Source organism: Aythya fuligula, chromosome 3, assembly GCF_009819795.1.
Source record: "Aythya fuligula isolate bAytFul2 chromosome 3, bAytFul2.pri, whole genome shotgun sequence".
Lineage (NCBI taxonomy): Eukaryota > Metazoa > Chordata > Aves > Anseriformes > Anatidae > Aythya > Aythya fuligula.
In genome coordinates, this window is record NC_045561.1 from 19,256,693 (window position 1) to 19,276,334 (window position 19,642).

The following is a 19,642-nucleotide window of genomic DNA, read 5'->3' on the forward strand; positions in this document are numbered from 1 at the left end:
GTACTGCTTATCATGAGCAGATATATACAAGAATGCTGAAAGGGACTAGGGGTAAAGATAATTAACCTGTGACAGGACACAGCTGTAATGGAGTATAGAATACTACACCAAGTTGCTATAGATAAAAAGCCACAGACATAGATGTCATCAAAAGAATTTTTGCACTTATTAATAGAAGTGTACAAAGGTAGGGCCATAAATGTTTATCGTATATGTCATGACTGTAATTAGAGAAAATGATGCATATAACTTGGTTAGGAAGCCTCATGCTATTAATAAGAAGCAATTAAAACATTTGCATTCTGATGCAAACAGCAATACACAAATGAAGGAATGAAAATTGCTATAGAACGTGATATCTGACATTATAGGATAGGAATAGCAAATAATAGTAAGCAGTTACTTACATTCAAGAAACTACAGAAGTTTGTTGCATGGACAGGAAGATGGCAGAAGAGATGACAACAGTCAGTTATATTGAGAAAGGAACAACTGAGTTGGAGGAAGGTTATTTAATAATATTCACAAGGTTCAATCACTATTATTTCCTAGAGGTTTGAAGCTCAAAAAGCAGGGTTATCCCATGAAACTTGCCAAGGACACAAACTTGGAAGGCTTCATTAATATGTAGAAAGATTTCAATACCCTTGCAACAGGAATGTTAAGGGCTGGCACACCGAAACAGAATTAGGTTTAATAATACAAAACATGAACAAGAATTTTCACTGCTACCTGGGAGCCCATTAGCTTTCAATGACAGAGAAAACCTTGGTTGCATTAACTGGCCATAGGATCACCACAAGGTGTCAAGTCACAGAAAAGACTACACCATGATGTGTTCAGTAGCAACAGGAATGCACTAGTATCTTTGAACAAAGCACTCATGGCATTCTTCCTGAACATTGCACAGATTCAGTGGAGAGGGAGAATTAAGCACAAGAAAGGCAGGGACCTTTATGTATTCTTCTCTTCAGTATATATGAACTACCATAACTATAAGGGAAAGGTCTTTCATGGCTATATCTAGGTTTGTAACTATAAATCCAAGTAGAGGCTAAAGATTTGAGGCATAAATTTATGAAATTACCAAGATTTAGGTGTTTAAATGCCTTTTATGAAACTAGTCTGAATCTTCGAGCATAGAAATTCCTTGTCTTTTCTCAGTATTTGCCACTAGTTACATGGCAAATGAGGAGAAAGAACTCCTTATTGCAGATCTTCCTGGAACTGTTAGAGACCAGACTAGTTCATGCACTATGGAAAGACCCCACATGGCTAATTAGAACTGTCATTTCCAGAAGGCTGTAAAGCAACTATTATGGGACCTAAACACATGAGAATAAAGTTTGATGTATTTGTGCTCCTACAACACCAACTTTTTGTTAATTGATAATTCAATCCTAATCCAAAAAGAAACCTTTGGACACTAACACATTAATACATGACAAAATTACAGTACTAAAACTCCAGTACAAATATGTCAGCAGAAGACTGACCTCTACAGTCCTTTTGATAAGACCTTGGAAATGAACTTCCTACCTCTGTCTTTTCATCTGTTTCAAAGGAAAACCTTCAAAGACATCTCTGTCTCATGTCCATGAAGAATACATGTTTTAATTGTTCCCCAAAAGGATGGTACAAAAACAAATCTGGAAGCATTAGCAGTGATTCCTCCTTATGTAATAAGGGGAAGCTCTGGGAAGCAGCTTGCCTCAAGTGACAAATCAGGTACAGGCTGAACTCAGCAAACCACAGAAGCTGCTTGAATTGGTGTCAGAAATGCTGAAACCCAGCACTGTCAGAGAAGGGAAGGGAGCATTGGCCCAAAGAACCAGTTTTATGAAAAAACATTTTCAGATAAATTACAAATGAGAGCAGAAAGCACAGGACAAGATAACAAAAATTCAGACCCTATTCTAAGCTCCTCTGTGGGGGGAAAAAAAAAAAAAAAAAGAAAAAAAAAAAAGGGCAGCCCCAGGTGCTTCCTCCACCCCTTGCCAATCCCAGAACTGGAGACCATGGCTCCATCAGTCGATCCTTCCCAATGAGTAGGAAGAAGAAGAGTAAACCAGCAAGACAGAAGGCAGTCCCATAGAAAGGAGAACAGGAAAAAAAAAGGAGATATGCTCTAGAAGATGGATGGACATAAGAAACTAAAAATTCAGATCTGATCATCACTCTCAAACCAGAACTGAGAAGTCTGCATAAAGCCATTGCTCAATAATTTTAGTTCTGTCTTTCATTCATTCTTAAGAATACTATAGCCATTAGAAAAGATGTGCTTAAAAATATGAAAGATGAATACAGATTTAGTTTTAGGCCCTCTACAATCCATTGGCTCCCTGTCATGACATCCATCTCACACTAGCCTTCAGGCAACACCATGCCTCCTCTACAGATCGTCCATTTCTGAATAAAAGGTTCATTGCTGCACACCATTTCTGCATGTTCATGGAGCACCAGTGCCTGTTCCATGTCAGAGCTCAGGAAGCAAAATGGATTGTAACATCTCTAAATCCACACCTTTTTATACTGTTACAAATTTCTATTCAACTCCTGGAGCAATAGACACAATGCCAACCACCTAATTAGGCACAACTGTATATGTGGCTGATAAAGTGACCCAGCCCTCCAGCAACTGGAGGAGCTGTAACTCTACAGAAATGGTGCATGTAAGTGGATACATATGATACCAAATTGTCAGTATCATTAGAAAATCTGATTAGAAAATTAGAAATTAGAAAATGCTCACATTGATTTTATGAAATTGTCGTGGTTCCGCTCGAGTGGGCAGCCGAGCTCCACCACAGCCACTCTCTCACTCCCCCTCTTCAAAGAGGAATGGGGAGAAAATATGTGAAAAGGGCTCAAAGGTTGAGATAAGGACGAGAAAATCACGCAGTAATTATTGTAACAGGCGAAACAGACTCGGCATAAGGAGATAGTAAGATTTATTGCTTATTACTAACAAGCTAGAGAAGTGAGAAACAAAGGAAAGAAACCAAAAGCACCTTCCCCCCCCCCATCCACCCTCTTCCACCTCCTCCCCCCGAGTGGCACAGGGGAACGGGGGAATGGAGGCTATGGTCAGTCTACAGCACTTCTTCTCTGCCGCTCCTTCTCAGTCACTGTCGTCCCCTGTGCTGTGGGGTCCCACCCATGGGATACAGTCCTTGATGAACTGATCCGGCGCGGGCTTCCCACAGGCAGCAGCTCTTCCAGAACTGCTTCAGATATGGGTCCATACCACGGGGTCCATCCCTCAGGAGAAAACTGCTCCAACCTGGCTCCCCCACGGGCAGCAGCTCCTGCCAGGTCACCTGCTCCTGCGTGGGCTCCTCCTCTCCACAGGCTACAGGTCCGGCCTGGAATCTGCTCTGGCAGGGGTCTTCCACAGGCGGCAGCCTCTGTCAGTGCAGGGCCACCTGCTCCACCGTGGTCTCCTCCACGGGCTGCAGCGTGGAACCCTGCTCCACCGTGGTACTCCATGGGCTGCAGGGGGACATCCTGCCTCACCACGGTCCTCACCACAGGCCGCAGGGGACTTCTGCTCTGGCGCCTGGAGCACCTCTCCCCCTATTTCTTTACTGACCTTGGCGCCTGCAACGCTGTTCCTCACTCCTCTCACTCTCACAGCTGCTGTGTGGCGCAGCATTTTTTTCCCTGTCTTAAATATGCTCTCACAGAGGCGCAAAACAACATCGCTTATTGGCTCAGCTCTGGAAAACAGTGGGGCCCTTACCAAACATGGGGCAGCTTCTAGATCCTTCTCACAGAAACCATCCCTATGGCCCCCTGCTACCAAAACCTTGCCACGTAAACCCACTACAGAAATATAACCAACTTTGTAATTATTCATGAGAAGATCCACTTTTGTAGTGCACAGAAAACAGAAAATACCCAAATAGAAATGTAAGGAATGTGATCTTATTTTTAATTTTTGTAGATTTTATTTGATATTTCCCTGATTTCTTTTGTCTTTGCTCTAGTCATAATTGCTGGAAGTCAGAGACTACTTCCATCACATTGATAGCAATAAGATGTCAGTAGGGAAAGACAGTCTCGAGATAGGAGGCTTAGGAATGAATGACTAAAAAATATAAAACCTTTATTTACAAATTCAAAAACTAATTCTTTCTAGCTGTTTGATATATTGCTACTTTAAGTTGTAGTGGTGTTTGATGGTACTGACCAAAAAGAGGAAAAAAAAGAACATTTCTTTCCCCAAAATCTCCAGTTAACTAAGGGCCAGCTAACTTGAACTCTTTTAAATAAATAAATAGATAAGTAAGTAAAGAATCTTGTTTTTTTGGTGTACCTGTGGATCAAAGAGAAAGTAAGGACGTCCACTCCTCAGTTGAAGTGCAATATATTCCTCTTGATTCCCAGGTGATGCAGAGAAAAAAATTAAACCATCAGGTTCCTGGGTTTTAAATTTCACTTTAATACCTGGTTAGAAAAAGCAAACAGAAAGTTAATACGAAAAATGATTTTTATGTGTTATGACAGTGTAATTACAAACAAAAAGTTGACTTAAAACCAGAAGTAAAATGGTAAACTAAAAGCTTGGTGTGGAAGTTTTGTCTACCTAAAACCTCTGTTAGTCATTGTAGAAGAAATTCTCATAATCCACTCTGAGTCAATCTTTGAGAGAACTTCAATGATTTCAGAGCTCGTACTCATCGGTAAAAAAAAATAAAGATATTCATGCTTTCTTAAGAAAATATAATTCAAATATTAGAATCTTATTCTAATTCTTAATTCTTATTAGAATAATTCTTATTCTAATATTTGAAGAACAGGAAATTTTACATGTTGATTTCAACATGCACCCTAACATTTCTATCAGTAAAGAAGGAATGAGGTTACTAAACCAAAGTGTTTCTAAGAATCAAGTTTTTTTGGTTTCAAGATACATATATCTCTCTGTATATTTATACATGATGGCACCTATGTGAACAAATAACACCTGGAAAAGAACAAGCTTTAATAAAAATTGGGAACATCCCAAGGAATAATTGATGAACTATGCTTAATTAAGAACTTTCCAGATCGTTATGAATAGTCTGCATTTGGCTCCTGATAAAATGTTGCCTCAGCACATGAAATGTCATTCAAATGGCATAGAATAAAACAATTATTTTTTTTTCCTACAAATAAAATACCAAAAAAAAAAATAAAAAAGAAAAACAAGCTAATTAAACAGCTCCTACATATTGCTGTCCACAGTATAAACTTTCTCAGTAACAACCTAAAGACATATTAATGAAAGAACTTATAAATGATGTATCCCATTTTCAAAAGCACAGCTATGAATAAACAAGTTTTGGATAGCCACCAGCCTTTTATGACTATAATGCCTTTCTTTTTAAGATCCTAGAAAATCATCTGACAGAAACAAATCAAAAAACTACAAAACCATAGGCCCATTGTGGCAGAATTTTTTTAATGTACAAAACCAGACAGTGTATGGTGGATCTGTGCTTTTACTCAACTAATTTTTTTATTTTATTTTATTTTTTGCATAGGGAAACAAAAAGGCAGCAATAGAAACATCTACCTTTTTGTCTCAACTTCAAAAGTATAACATGGAACATACATTCTACACTTAAAGAAACACTGGAATAATGCCTTTAGTGAATACTGGGTGATATAGTCCATATATTTTCTGCATTACATTACAGTTTGTCTCACAATCCATGTATATTCTTATAAATAAATAACAATTTTGAACAGCAATGGTAAGGTAAATCTGACTATAGATGCCAAATGCAATTAGGCAGATGATCAGCACAGAAGTATTTAGCAAAATTTAAGATCCACCCCTTTATTGAACAGATAAGAAAATAACCAGGAGCTGCTAAAAATCAGATGAGTACTATAAAGAGTCTGCTAGCTCCCTGGAGTTAACATTAACGCAAAGACATCTCCTTCCAGAGCCATTTATTTATCTGACAAGATCAAAATACAGCATGTAACATTATATTAAAATGATTCTAAATGTATCATCTTCATGCTAAATTTTTATTTATCTACTTGGTCTATTTATTACCATATCTCTCTCTCACCACTTTACACAGACTTCTTATCCCTTTTTTTCACCCCTTATCCCACAGTCATGTCACAATCAACATCTCCAGAAGAGCGTGGAAGCAAACGTTTCTCAAATTCCCAGTCAAATTCATCCTGATAGAGTGTGATTCCTTTCTCTTTTTCCATTTCAGCAGGTGGAAAAAGGAGCAAAATTTCTAGCGCTATTTCATGGTAAAAAGAAAATATTGTCTTGTAAAATCATGAAGTTGTTGGGTGACTTGGAAGAAAGTGGTGAAAGGGCTAGTGAGAGGAGGAAAAAAAAACACATCTCTACTATATCCAGAAATTTTCCAGTAACACTACCTCATTCATAAACTATACATTTCCATGACATTTCTGTGTAAAATGCTTTTTACAGAACAGTGTAGTCTATTGGCATTTACTGAACTATCATACTACTTGGTCTTTTCACACACATTTAACCATTTTTGCCAGGCAGAAAATTGCAAATGATGATTTTTTTTCTTATAGACAACATCTATTACAAATATATATATAAATTTATATATATAATTCTGATGCACATTCATAGTAGATCATGCTTGTTATTATCTATACCCATAAAAAATATCCTTTGACCCTGTTTCTTAATCATATAAATGTTTTTATGTAATACAGTATCATGCACACATCACAGAATGGTTGATGTTGGAAGGGACCTCTGAAAATCATCTACTCCAACACCCCTGCCAAGCAGGATCACGTAGAGCATATTGCACAGGATGGCATCCAGGAGGGTTTTGAATATCTCCAGAGAAGGAGACTCCACAACCACTCTGGGCAACTCATTCCAGTGCTCTGTCACCCTCACAACAAAGAAGTGCCTTCTCACACACATAAAACATTCTCTCTTAGAAAATGAAAATCAGTCATGCTATTAAAATGCTTGCAAGATCAATTGTGTGCAACTAACACCAAGCAAATTAAATAATAAAAATAAAATAAATAAACAGTATCCATACATAAGGAAAAGAGAGGGAGCATAGCTTTGCCTGGCTCAGAAATCACTACTGCTGTTCTTTGGGGTTCCATCAGTATCAGCACCTGCTGTAGCAGCTGACTGATGGCTGGCCTATAATTCCACACTGGAAAATACAGCTAAGTTAACAAGATGCCAGTATTTTTGTCAATCTTCCAAAAGACATTTCTGAAGACCAAAGAATGCTTCCTTACACCTAATTCAGAAGGACATCTGCAAAGGACATAATTGAGTTTCCATAAAAACATCAATATTTTATAATATTGATTGTTAGAAAAAGTAAATTATATTGTTCATAACAGTAAAATTGCAGTAGTTCTTGAAGTTTTTAAATTACATACATTATAGCATTATATATATATAATGTATATTATATATGTAAAAAATATATATTATATATAATATACATTAAAGCATTATAAGCTTTCTTTCTCCTTTGGATAATGAAGAGGTGGCTTATAAAACCTTAATTCCCGCCTATAAAACTGCCATTGTTTCTTATAAAGTTTTGATGAGTCAGAAATCTTCATTTTCATTCACACGAAGCAAATTCTTCTAACTTCATTTGTCACCTTTTGCAGAATTCAGAAATTTTACTCCTTGAAATTCCGGTATGTTTGGAGTTTCTCGTGAGATAAGGAAGTTCATATAATCTCTAAGTACTTCTATGCCTCAGTATTAGTGCTTTTCTCTATTTCTAGAAATGAGTAAAATGGAGAAATCAAATACTGTGCAAGTTGATGTCTCGCTGACTAAATTCTGCAAACTTTGCAGACCCTTGGTTTGAGGAAAAAAATATGCCACCTGTAAAAAACACCACAGCACAAGAGAAGAAATTGAAGAAATGCATCCTAAACATGATTGGATTATTTTAAAGCCTGTTTTTCAATGGAACATAAAAACTTAAGAAATCAGTACTTTTATCAGTAGTATCTGAATTAAAAAAAAAAAAAAAAAAAAAAAAAAAAAAAAGCCTGAAAACATTTCTCCAGGTTGTTTCATTTTGAGTGTGAAGTCCAAAAATGGGAATCCTCTTCAAGACTTGTAATAACTAAGGGTATGTCAGTATGTCATTCAGTTTCAGTAATTTTTCCACTTTATTGGCACTGAGCACTGAAAATTGGTCTTCCTTAACCTAACCACATATAGCTTTCATTTGAAAATGTGAAGTTCCAAAGAATTTGAAAACCACAATGGATCATCGGTAAAACTCTATCCCCCATTATTTTGGGGGATAGATTTTGCAAGACAGTTTCTCTTTCTCAAAGACTTGTCTTCGGTATGCATTTCTAAACCTTAATTTTAATGTTTAATATAATAGATAAATATAAACATAAACATAATTTAAATTAAATGAAACAATGATATTACAATTACTTCTGTAATTTGTCACATACAGAAACTGCATCTCTGCCTCGGTATTAAATACTGGCTGTAAAACATGACCAGCTGTGGGGCACAGTACCAATGTATTTTTAATCAACTGAATCTTGAATTGCAACTGAAGAATTCACCCAATATGCCTCTTTATGCAACAAAAATGACTGGTTCACGACATGCTGTTATCATTTCTGAGATTAAAAAAAAAAAAAAAAAAAAAAAAAAAACCACAGGAAATTTCACTAGAACAAGTTAAACATCCATGTACATCATTCAAATAAAATCTTAAATCCATTTGACATTACAGTCACAACTGGAGAAGCTGTCAGAATATCTTTAGTTATAATTAAATTACATTAATTTCTGTAATTGAATTAAATTAAAACAGTATTGCACAAAGTGCAATACAAGCATTGTCCAAAATGAACAAAAAGACAAAAGTAAGAATACACACTAATAAAAGGACAAGTAGTAAATTACTACTTTATTATTAATTTTTCGTAGTATTCCAAAGCATCTTAGGGCAGAGTCTCTCCTTCTGACAGGATATTCTGTCCTAGTTTCACAGATGACACGTTCAAGTTAGCAGAGGAATGAGGTTTAAGTGACCAAACAGGGGCATTTTAAAGGCATGAAACTGAGAAGTAATACCAGTATGCTATTCTGTGTGTACACAGTTTTAAGAGTTCCTTTTAGTAACAGACTAAAATTAAATATATATTTATATATGTATACACTATTACTATAATATCAGATGAGCCAGAACCCAGCTCTTTGTCTAACACAGAAAACACATATGAAATGATTTTAACACTATCTCTTTTCATCTTTCATGTAAGTTTACCATGTTTGAGGACTTCAGCAGCAGTTCAGACTGAGACTCAGATTCACATCTGGGTTCAGATTCTCCCGGTGCAACTCAATGCAGCTTGCAAGGTCTTCATAAAAATATTTAACAGGCATTATTTTGAGTTGAGAAGTGCCAGTTGTTAGTGAGGGGAAAACAATGAATAAACTATAGCATTTTCCCCCGGGACTCCTCGACCCTGGAGGGAGGAGAAAGAGTCTGGAAAGTGGAGATCTCCCCCCTTGGTGAAAAGGGAGTGATTCAGGAGCATCTGAGTGGGCTCAACACACACAAATCCATGGGTCCCAAAAGGATGCATCCACATGTGCTAAGGGAGTTGGAAGAGGTAATTGCCAAACCACTCTCTATCATCTTTGAAAGGTCCTGGAGAACAGGAGAGGTGTCTGAAGATTGGAGGATAGCCAGTGTCACTCCGGTCTTCAAGAAGGGCAAGAAGGAGGATCTGGGAAACTACAGGCCAGTCACTCTCACCTCTGTCCCTGGAAAGGTGTTAGAATAGCTTGTTCTGGATGCAATCTCCAAGTAATTGGAAGAGAAGAAGTTTATGAGTAGTCAGCATGGGTTCACCAAGGCGAAGTCATGCTCAGCCAACCATGTTGCCTTCTATGATGGCATCACCAGCTGGGTAGATGGGGGGGGAGCAGTGGATATAATCTACCTTGACTTTAGCAAGGCTTTCAATACTGTCTCCCATGACATTCTGATAGCAAAGCTGAGAAAGTGCGGGATAGAGGAGTTGACAGTAATTACAAGAGAACTGGCTGACTGGCTGAGTTCAGAGGGTGGTAATCAGTGGCTCAGAGTCTGGCTGGAGTCCTGTGACTAGCAGTGTTCCCTAGGGGTCGGTGCTGGGTCGAGTCTTGTTCAACATCTTAATCGACGACCTTGATGAGGGAATAGTGTCTGCCCTCAGCAAGTACGCTGATGACACAAAGCTGGGAGGAGTGGCTGACACGCCAGAAGGCTGTGCTGCCATTCAGTGAGACCTGGACAGGCTGGAGAGATGGGTAGGAAGAAACCAAATGAGGTTTAATAAGAGCAAGTGTAGAGTCCTGCACCTGGGAAGGAACCACATGTATCAGTACAGGCTGGGGGATGACCTGCTGGAGAGGAACTCTGGGGAGAAGGACCTGGGGGTCCTGGTGGACAACAGGTTGACCGTGAGCCAGCAGAGTGCCCTCGTGGACAAGAGGGCCAATGGGATCCTGGCGTGCATTAAAAGGAGTGTGGCCAGCAGGTCAAGGGAGGTGATCCTCCGCCTCTACTCTGCCCTGGTCAGGCCTCACCTGGAGTACTGTGTCCAGTTCTGGGCTCCCTAGTACAAAAACGACAGGGATCTCCTGGAAAGAGTCCAGCGGAGGGCCACAAAGATGATATGGGGCCTGGAGCTTCTTCCTTGTGAGGAAAGGCTGAGAGACCTGGGTCTGTTCAGCCTGGAGAAAAGAAGACTGCGAGGCGATCTCATCAATGTGTATAAATACCTCAAGTGTGAGAGACAGAGGGATTTGGCCAATCTCTTTTCAGTGGTTTATGGGGACAGGACAAGGAGTAATGGTCACAAAATAGAGCACAGGGAGTTCTGCACGAACATGCAAAAGAACTTCTTCATGGTGAGGGTGACAGAGCACTAGAACTGGCTGCCCAGGGAGGTTGTGGAGTCTCCTTCTCTGGAGATATTTAAGGCCCGCCTGGACGCCTACCTGGGCAGCCTGCTCTAAGGAACCTGCTTTGGCAGAGCGGTTGGACCCAATGATCTTTCAAGGTCCCTTCCAACTCCTTCAATTCTGTGATTCTGTGATCTCCCACACATTAGAACATCATATACTAACAATCTGTAATTACTACAGCAATAAATTCACCTTAAACATTTTTTCTTGCAAAATAATAAGTTATAGGGTTGGTTTTTTTGTTTGTTTTTTTGTTTGTTTTTGACTAGAAACTTTATTCACACAAGCTAATGAGGTTTAGCTTCCTGTGAAACATCTTTCAAAATCAACAGAATTGAAAAAAAAAAAAAAAAGCATTTTAAAAATTAAAAAAAAAAAAAATCACACTATTCAGAAACTATATTTTGACTTTTTACAATTTTGAGTGGGAGAGTTAAGGTAGGGGCACAGGTAATTGAAGACATCTACAACAATATCTGAGAGATTTTCAGAGAAGTGAGTTTAAGATTAATCTTAAGTGTCCTGTGTACGCAGCTAAAGTACTTGTAATGTACCCTTCTCTACAACTGGATATCCAGAGTCCAGCTCAAAAGAGCCAATATATACAAGTTCTTAGATGCAACAAATACTTAGAAGCTGCTACAAGGCTTAATAGTCCCATGCTACTTCACAAAAACCTATATAAAAATGCATAACCAAACCTGTCCAAAAATGTCAAGAACAGCCATACAGACAGAGAACTTACAGCAGCATTCTGATATTTAAAGGGGGCCTACAGACAAGCTGAGGTGGAACTCTTTATCACAGAGTGTACTGACAGGACACAGAGTAATGGCTTTAAACTAAGAGGGTAGATTTAGATTAGACATTAGGAAGAAATTATTTACTATGGGGGTGGTGAGGCACTGAAACAGGTTGCCCAGGGAAGCTGCAGATGCCTCATCCCTGGAAGTGTTTCAAAGGCGAGGCTGGATAGGGCTTTGGGCAGCCTGGTCTGGACAGGAGTGTCCCTGAAATGGCAGGGGAGTTGGAACCAGATCGTCTTTAAGGTTTCCAATCAAAACCATTCTATGATTCTACAAAATATATGTCCAACCTAGAAGCTGTCAACAATACCGTTAGGTTAACTTTTCATAGACCTATCAAATCCCAACCCAAACGTATAAGACTAAAAAGTAATAATAATAATTCATACCCTAGAGTATTATGGACATTTTCTCTGAGGACCTAGGAAATGATAAAAGGAAAACAATTTACATTGCAGCTAAAAACAAACAAACAAACAAACAAAAACAACTTAGTATTTGGAAAATCACAAACCATTATTAGAAATGAATTTTGCATCATCCGTGAAACATGTATTTTCAGAGCAATTTCTCCAAGAAACCCTATTTGTGTTTCCATTCTGTTTAGATTATTAAATGGAACAGTATAAATAATTAAATAATTGTACATTCCAAACATACGAACAGAAAGTTTTGGCAAATAAAGTGATCCATTCATGTTTATTATAGCCTTTGTTTGCACATAATGACCCCTAAAATTTATAGAAATTGTATATAAAATGTTTGACTGTAGCACTAGGCTATCACCACTTCTTCAGGATGACAAACTTTAAGCACTTCCTTAACACTAAGACTGCTTAGTAATGCTTTTGCCTAATCAAAGTAAATTTTCCCACAGAACTTGTAAAACAATTCCTTTTTAACTGGAGGGGAGATAGATGAGTAAAATGCTCAGCTAACTGGAAATTAGTTCAATAAATTGTTCGATTTTGGTTTCAGCGCATATTTCATGAAAGCATACCACCTTTTATGCTACTATACACTTCCATTGAATTAACATTTAGTCATTATTCATTCCTTGTGAGAGAGATTCTGCATGATACATATTACTCTAGCTAAAATACATTAAAATATATATATATTTGCATCAGAAATACAATCTTTCAAAAAAAATGCTTACAAAAATGGAAAACCTATTTTCACATAACAGACAAGAGAACTGGAGGAGATGAAAGAGCTCAGACATTCCTAGACATGATCATGAAAAACCTCTGCTGAATGTAGGGAGTTTACCAGAATATATGATGGCCTATAGGTTTCTGTATTTTATTCAGGAAAGGTGGAAAGTAATTTTCCAAATCTGTCGATTTTTGTTGTGCTGAGTACAGGAAGAGGCTCCATATTTTGCCATTATCTTAATGTATTTGAAAATATTTTTGAAGTTCATCATCACAAACATTAAACTGATTTACTAATTTTATCAGTCAAGTAAATGCTGTCCATTTCTAAGTTGCTTTGTTTTTCTTAGTAGAAATTTAAAATACGTACTTAGAAGTCATACACATACAGACATATGCATACGCACACACATATAGGTACATGCAAACACACACACACAAAAATCTCAGTTTTATCAAACTATAAAAGTCTGTCCAGCAGCCCCTTTTCTTTTGTGATGATAGTAAAAACAGAAGCTAGAAATTGATTGTTTTTAAAATTCTTTCCAAAGAAAACCAACATTTTGCAAAAGTTTAAGTTGAAGAATGACACAATTTGAAGACATATTCTTTTATATATACTCTTCATGCCTCAGATTGCAAAAAAGCTAAGTCAAACTGAAAGGTTGTACAAGTATAAATATGGAATATGATGAATGAAAGGGAGAAACATGTGGCACTTCTTGTGGAAACCAACTATCAGGCAAAACTCTAAATTCTCTTGAAGAGAAATGAGCATCTCTTTTACACTAAAAGGACTAATTTGATACCTGTTTTTTCTTATTTTGCTTGCTACCCCATTATACCCACTACTGGTAAAACAAACAGGACATTTTAGCTTTAATCTTCTTACTACATAACCCAAATAACTTCAGTCATGTTTGCATTAATGCTGCATTAATCATGTTGTTGCGTATTAATGAGTTTTCAGGCTATGCTAATTACTGTCATAGATTCTGCAGCAGCCCATTAAATATACAAATTACAGAATTAAAGAGCCAGAGCTCTTCATGATTAATCTTTAAATGGAGAAAAACTAATGATGTCTGTACAAAGTTTCTCTCCACTTTTGGCTGACTGAGCCCAATGAACAATCAATTAGAGTATTTGAAGAATAAGAATACCGCACATACTAAAAGATTTTTTATGCTGTTATTCTGTGCAGAAGACACATTCGTTTATAAGTTTCTATTGTATGAACTCCTACTAACATATTCTAGTCTTTAAGGTCTTCTGAAGTATTACACAGAAGTAAAAGCCATAGGATTCTAATTCATTATTACATACTCATAAGACTCTGCTGGTTCCATATAAATGCAGTAAATCAATCTTCTCCTTTTTGCAAGGACACCAGTCTTTCTGCTCCCTAGCAAGAAAGATTTACAGCAAACCTTGGTGAAAAGAAAGCTAAGATAAGTTTAAAGTCATTTGATAAGATTTGATGTATTAGTTGCACTTTCTCCCCTCACTTATGGAGTGATGTTTTCTTCTTTCAGGTGTAGTGTGATACCTACTGGTTAAATCACAAGATTCAAAATCAGGGGACCTTGAGTCTGTACCCAGCCATTAACTGAGCTATGTGACCCAAGAGCCATTATTTAACTTCCCCAGCTCCACTTTCCTTCCTGAAGGATGGTGGCCAATATCCCTTGCATAAGGTTTGGTAATATTTGAAAACTTCATTACTAATTTGTTCTCCATACACTTGAATAAATATTAAATTAGCAAAATGTCCATATATACTCAGAAAAATTACCTAAACATTAAGCATTTAACTTAATTTGAGAAAAACTAATATAACCACCTTCTCTGAATACTACATATTATGCAGAACATTACAAGACTTCCCTAAAGAGCAGACTCTGAGTCTATATTAATATTACTCTGCACATCAATAGCTGCAAACAGTTTAGAACTGGGCTATTACAGACTTATCCAGCCAGTTCTTTACACCCCAGAAAAATATATATAAATAAACAAACCATACTTAATGCATTTAAGATTTTATATTTATCTGAAGAAGTTTAAAATAATAAGTCTGCTCAGATCATGGCATGAAAATACTCTCATATGAAGACACAATGAAAAAAATGGATTACTGCACCTAGCAAGCAGGGAAGAGAATGCAATACAAGGATAGGAGAAGTCTAGGAAAAACAGATAGGGAGAGAGGAAGCTTCCCAACATGTTATCAACACACAAGACAGTATTCAAGGAAATTAAAATTGAAGATAAATGAAAAAGATAAATAAAAGATAAATAAAAAAGAACAGATAGATAAAATTATGATGATTTGCAAAACACTGACATAAGAATTATCTGAGAGTTTAGCAACACACAAAAGGCACCGGACACTGACTTCCCAGATTTGTCTAAATAAATCAATGAGGACCTCAGGAAAACATACAAGAGATAGGGTGAAACCTGAGATGTAGATGATACCGTTACCTGTTAGCATTCCCCTGCCATTAGAGTCAACATCCAGTTGTTTACAAACAAGTTTAAAACAATACAATCATTAAAGAAATTAATGCCCTGAAATAAATTCATTAAGAAAGTCTAGGAACAGAATTCAGAAATGTCTTCTATGTGTGCATGGCAATGGTATACAACAAGCATACAACCAAACAGCATTATTTTCAGAGTGTAGCTACCAGAGTAGAAAAAATAACTGTGAGCCTGAAATTCCAAGAATCAAGTACTGCTTGGGGTAAGGATCAACTAAAGGTTTCTGTGTTGCTTTTATTGAAGTGAAATATATACAAAGAAGAATCATCAACCCAATTTTCAGTTAATGCTTTGATATAATCGTCCAACAAAATTTACTCAAAATGGGGTCTCTCTCAAATAATACCTGTAATCCTTATCTTTATTTATCTTTACATAGGCTGAAATGAAGGTCAACAGACTCAGATTTTTGTTAGAAAATAGTTTCTAAGACTGAGTCTTCTATGAGCAATTTCCTGACTTCAAACTCTGATATTAAAAGTATAGAAATAGAGGCAAGCATTCATCTTCATTTCAGAATAAATTCTTTAGAAAAAGGATTGTTTTCTGTTACCCGTATGTGAATTAGTGCATAAAAAAGGTCATCTTATGCAACAAGGGTAAGGTGGGAGAGGCTTCTAGGTGTTAATGCAATGCAAATCATAATTACTAGAAATATGATGACAAGAAGAATCGCTTCCAAGATTTACAACTGTGCAATCTATAAAAGGTCAATATCACAGAGAAATCAGAAATGAGCTGGAGGTCAGTAGTTGTAAATAGCACTTCAATTATAAGCCTTTACTTAGTATTTCCAGCAGTAGTACAAATGTAGCACTGCACAGAGAGTAATTTAACTGATCAAGGGAAAAGAGTATGACTAGAACTGAGTAAAATGCAAATACATCAAAATTAAAGTCAGTGTAATGATCTGAAACACTGAAAATTTAGACAACAGTGTGCTAGCCAAGGCAGAATGCAATCACACAGCATCATAGAAACTGGATAAATCCTGCAGCAAGTGAGGAAGCTTATTGATTAGTGTACATATAGAACAAACAACAACAACAACAAAAAATTAAAATAAGCTAAACAGTGTCTCGAGTAATACTACAGGATGAAAATTGTAATGTGACAGGAAAGAAAAAAATTTCAGAAACAAGTACAACACCACAAAGCAAACAGCAGAAAGCACAGTTTCAAGTTACAAACTTAGCAACAAATACTAACCACAGCAGAAATGGGAGAAAGAAGAAAAAAAAAAAAAAAAAAAAAAAAAAAAAATGTTTAAATATATCCAAGCTAAGTTTTAAGCTATACCAATGAACTACAATAAAATTACCAAATGGTAACATTTTAGATAATGAAGAACTAACTGAAATGAATATATTACATTTTCACCTCATAATATTTGTGGCAGTATTTCTTCTGACTATTCTTGACATAATGACTTCTCCAAGAAGAATCCTAAAAAATTTTGCAGGAACTAAGTCTAAAGAAAGTTTGAACGGAATAAAGCTGCAAATTTTATGTATAAATGAACTCACATTTCTCACATTTGCATTGTGCTAGAACATTCATGACATACCAGCTAACAGTGAACACCCTTAATCTCCATCAGTTTAGGTTACCGTGAAGGCTCATTCATTGCCTTCAAAATATTTGCCACCCAGTGGAAATGCACCTTAAAAGTGTAGCAGATACCACTACAAAATAATAATATGCTACTATGTTTTGTTATGCTATCCGTGTGCCTTTGCACTTAGGAACTGCAGAGTCTGTAAAGTAAGTAAAGTTCTTAAGGGATTTTGACATAAAATGTTCATTGAAAGCATCAAAACACTTTGTAGCACTTACACAGGCAATTATACCTAAATAATGATCCACTGGCACTGAAACACCACCTAACACTTGCTTCAATGCCTCACATTTGGCTTCAGTGAAACAAACCACTTTCACACACCTTTACAGATCAGAACAGAATGGAAAGAGAAAAGTTCAGTCCATCTTCTCTTGCACTGTATGTAGTTCAACTATAATCCTGAAAGATAGCCTTGGCCTTGCTCTCTTTACATGGCTATGTGATTAGAGGCATAAAAGGCAACAGTATGAAGCTAACATGATAGCTCTGTTTGGTACTGTAAAAGTAAGCAACTACCCACAATCTAAAATATGCAGAAAACAGAAAGAAGGAATGGGAATCAATGAAATCTAGCAATTTTCTCTTAGAAATTCTTAGAAATAACTTTTGCAAAGGTATGACCCCTGCGTACTGTCACTAACTTTTCCCAAGGAAGAATTTATCATGTCACAGCCCCTGGTGTGCTTTTGAAAACAGAACTAGGGCAGTTCTGCTACAAGTAAAACCACCTGTAGCAGTTGTTCAGCATCAGCTATTATCATTTCCTTTTGCTTTCATGGTGTGTCAGCATAGGTATGTGGCCCAATAATCAAAGAGCAGATTTCTTGTTTGTAATCATACTTTAGGTCATATACCACTCTGCCTAGCTTCTGTAAAGAATGTCAAAGAAAACATGACCCAGTGGAGTAAACCAGCTGTGGAGGTTGCTTCATCAATTTGCAGCCTGGCTTATTCCCAAGAATCAAAATATAATATAATACTCAATATAATAGTTAAGCACAATACAAGAGAGAAGCATAAAACAGAACTAGTGTGGTATCAAAATACCATTTATCTATCAGCTGAATAATCACTTTACTAGGAAACACTTTGATAAATACAATTCAGTTGTCCTGCCTACCACTGTTTTTTTAGGAGAGTAATACAGCAACATTCAGAGCATGAAAAAAACTCTTGTACTACATCCAGTAATACAACTATAGTGACAAATATGCTTTGCAGGAGATAGATACAGCCAGGCTTATGCTCAGTCCTTCTTACAGCCACCTACCTGAGCAACTGAGATGGTACAAAATAATGCCAGCACTAGTGGAACTCAGAGGTAATGTCTTCTTCCTACCCAGGGGCTGAGATTTTCCCTGTGTGTCAGCATGCACATGAAAATGTAACAGGCTAGCAGGTACACAAAATTGAATCTGTTGGTGTTTCACTGTTTTTCCACAAATGGTAAGGATTTCATTATTTTCTCATGCATCTCATCAATACTCCAAGAAAATTATATCTCCATACTCAGAGGAAATTATATCTCCAAATAAGCTACTCTGAACTACATTGGCATAGTCAGTAGAAACGGTGATCCAGGAAAAAGCATGAATAAAGATATTTCAATAGTATAAACAGGCATATAACTCAAACTATGAAGGCTTAAATAAAAGACACAATTTACACAAAGATTCAACTTGAGGTAAATGAGAAAGTGAACAATATAAAAAAGCTTATAATGACAGGAAATTAACTGATATTGTGCACATTTTCTAAATACTATCATAATTCTGTTTGCCCAATGTAAGTTAATTTGTAACACTAAACAAGGAATAAATTAAACTGCTGAGACACTGGGATTAAAAGAGTAACTTTCATAAAATATCCTTTCATTGCTTTCTACACATCTGTAATTGATCCTGTCTTACATTTGGACTGTAAACTCTTTAGGGCAGACACTATCAACTTTGTCTTCCTAATGCAAAAGAGAGATGTAAAGATTAATATTCAACCAATTTTATTAACATAAGCAAAGAAATAAGGACAATAATTAAAATACTTTCTTTAACGTAGCATGACATCATTTACCCTCAATATATTGTGATATTTTCAGGCAGTTATTGATTGATCTTATGTCATCTTTCAGAATTTTAATTCTTTAAGAGATTCTTGAATTAAAGACCACTTTGCTGTAGCCAGCCTGTGTGTTGATTTTCACATTATTGCTTAAAACATGAGTGATTACAGAATACATGACTAATTCTGAATGATGAAGGAAATCTCTCTTCTGCTGCTGTTAAATTCATTGATTTTTTTCTCTGTCTCCCCTTCTCCCAAGAAAAGAGGGTTTCTGCAACACGGAAAATCATGATTAAAATATTGTGACACATTAAATTAAAAAAATGGGTGATTGGACATACAAAATTACTGAGAAGCATGATGCTCTATATTCCTCTTTTATTCTGAAGACAGCCAACTTATCTTACTCCCACTGATTATCCTGAAGTTTTGCTTGTGAAGCTAAGGCAGTGTATAAGGAAGT

At 36.6% G+C, this 19,642-nt stretch overlaps 1 protein-coding gene across 1 annotated transcript in view; it reads right to left on the reverse strand.

The window, feature by feature from the left end:
* Nucleotides 1–19,642, reverse strand: part of USH2A (usherin) — a 396,028-nt gene that overhangs the window by 246,980 nt on the left and 129,406 nt on the right. Inside the window, 1 exon segment of the mRNA XM_032183742.1 lies at nt 4,319–4,449. Coding sequence (XP_032039633.1) covers nt 4,319–4,449 — 131 coding nt within the window.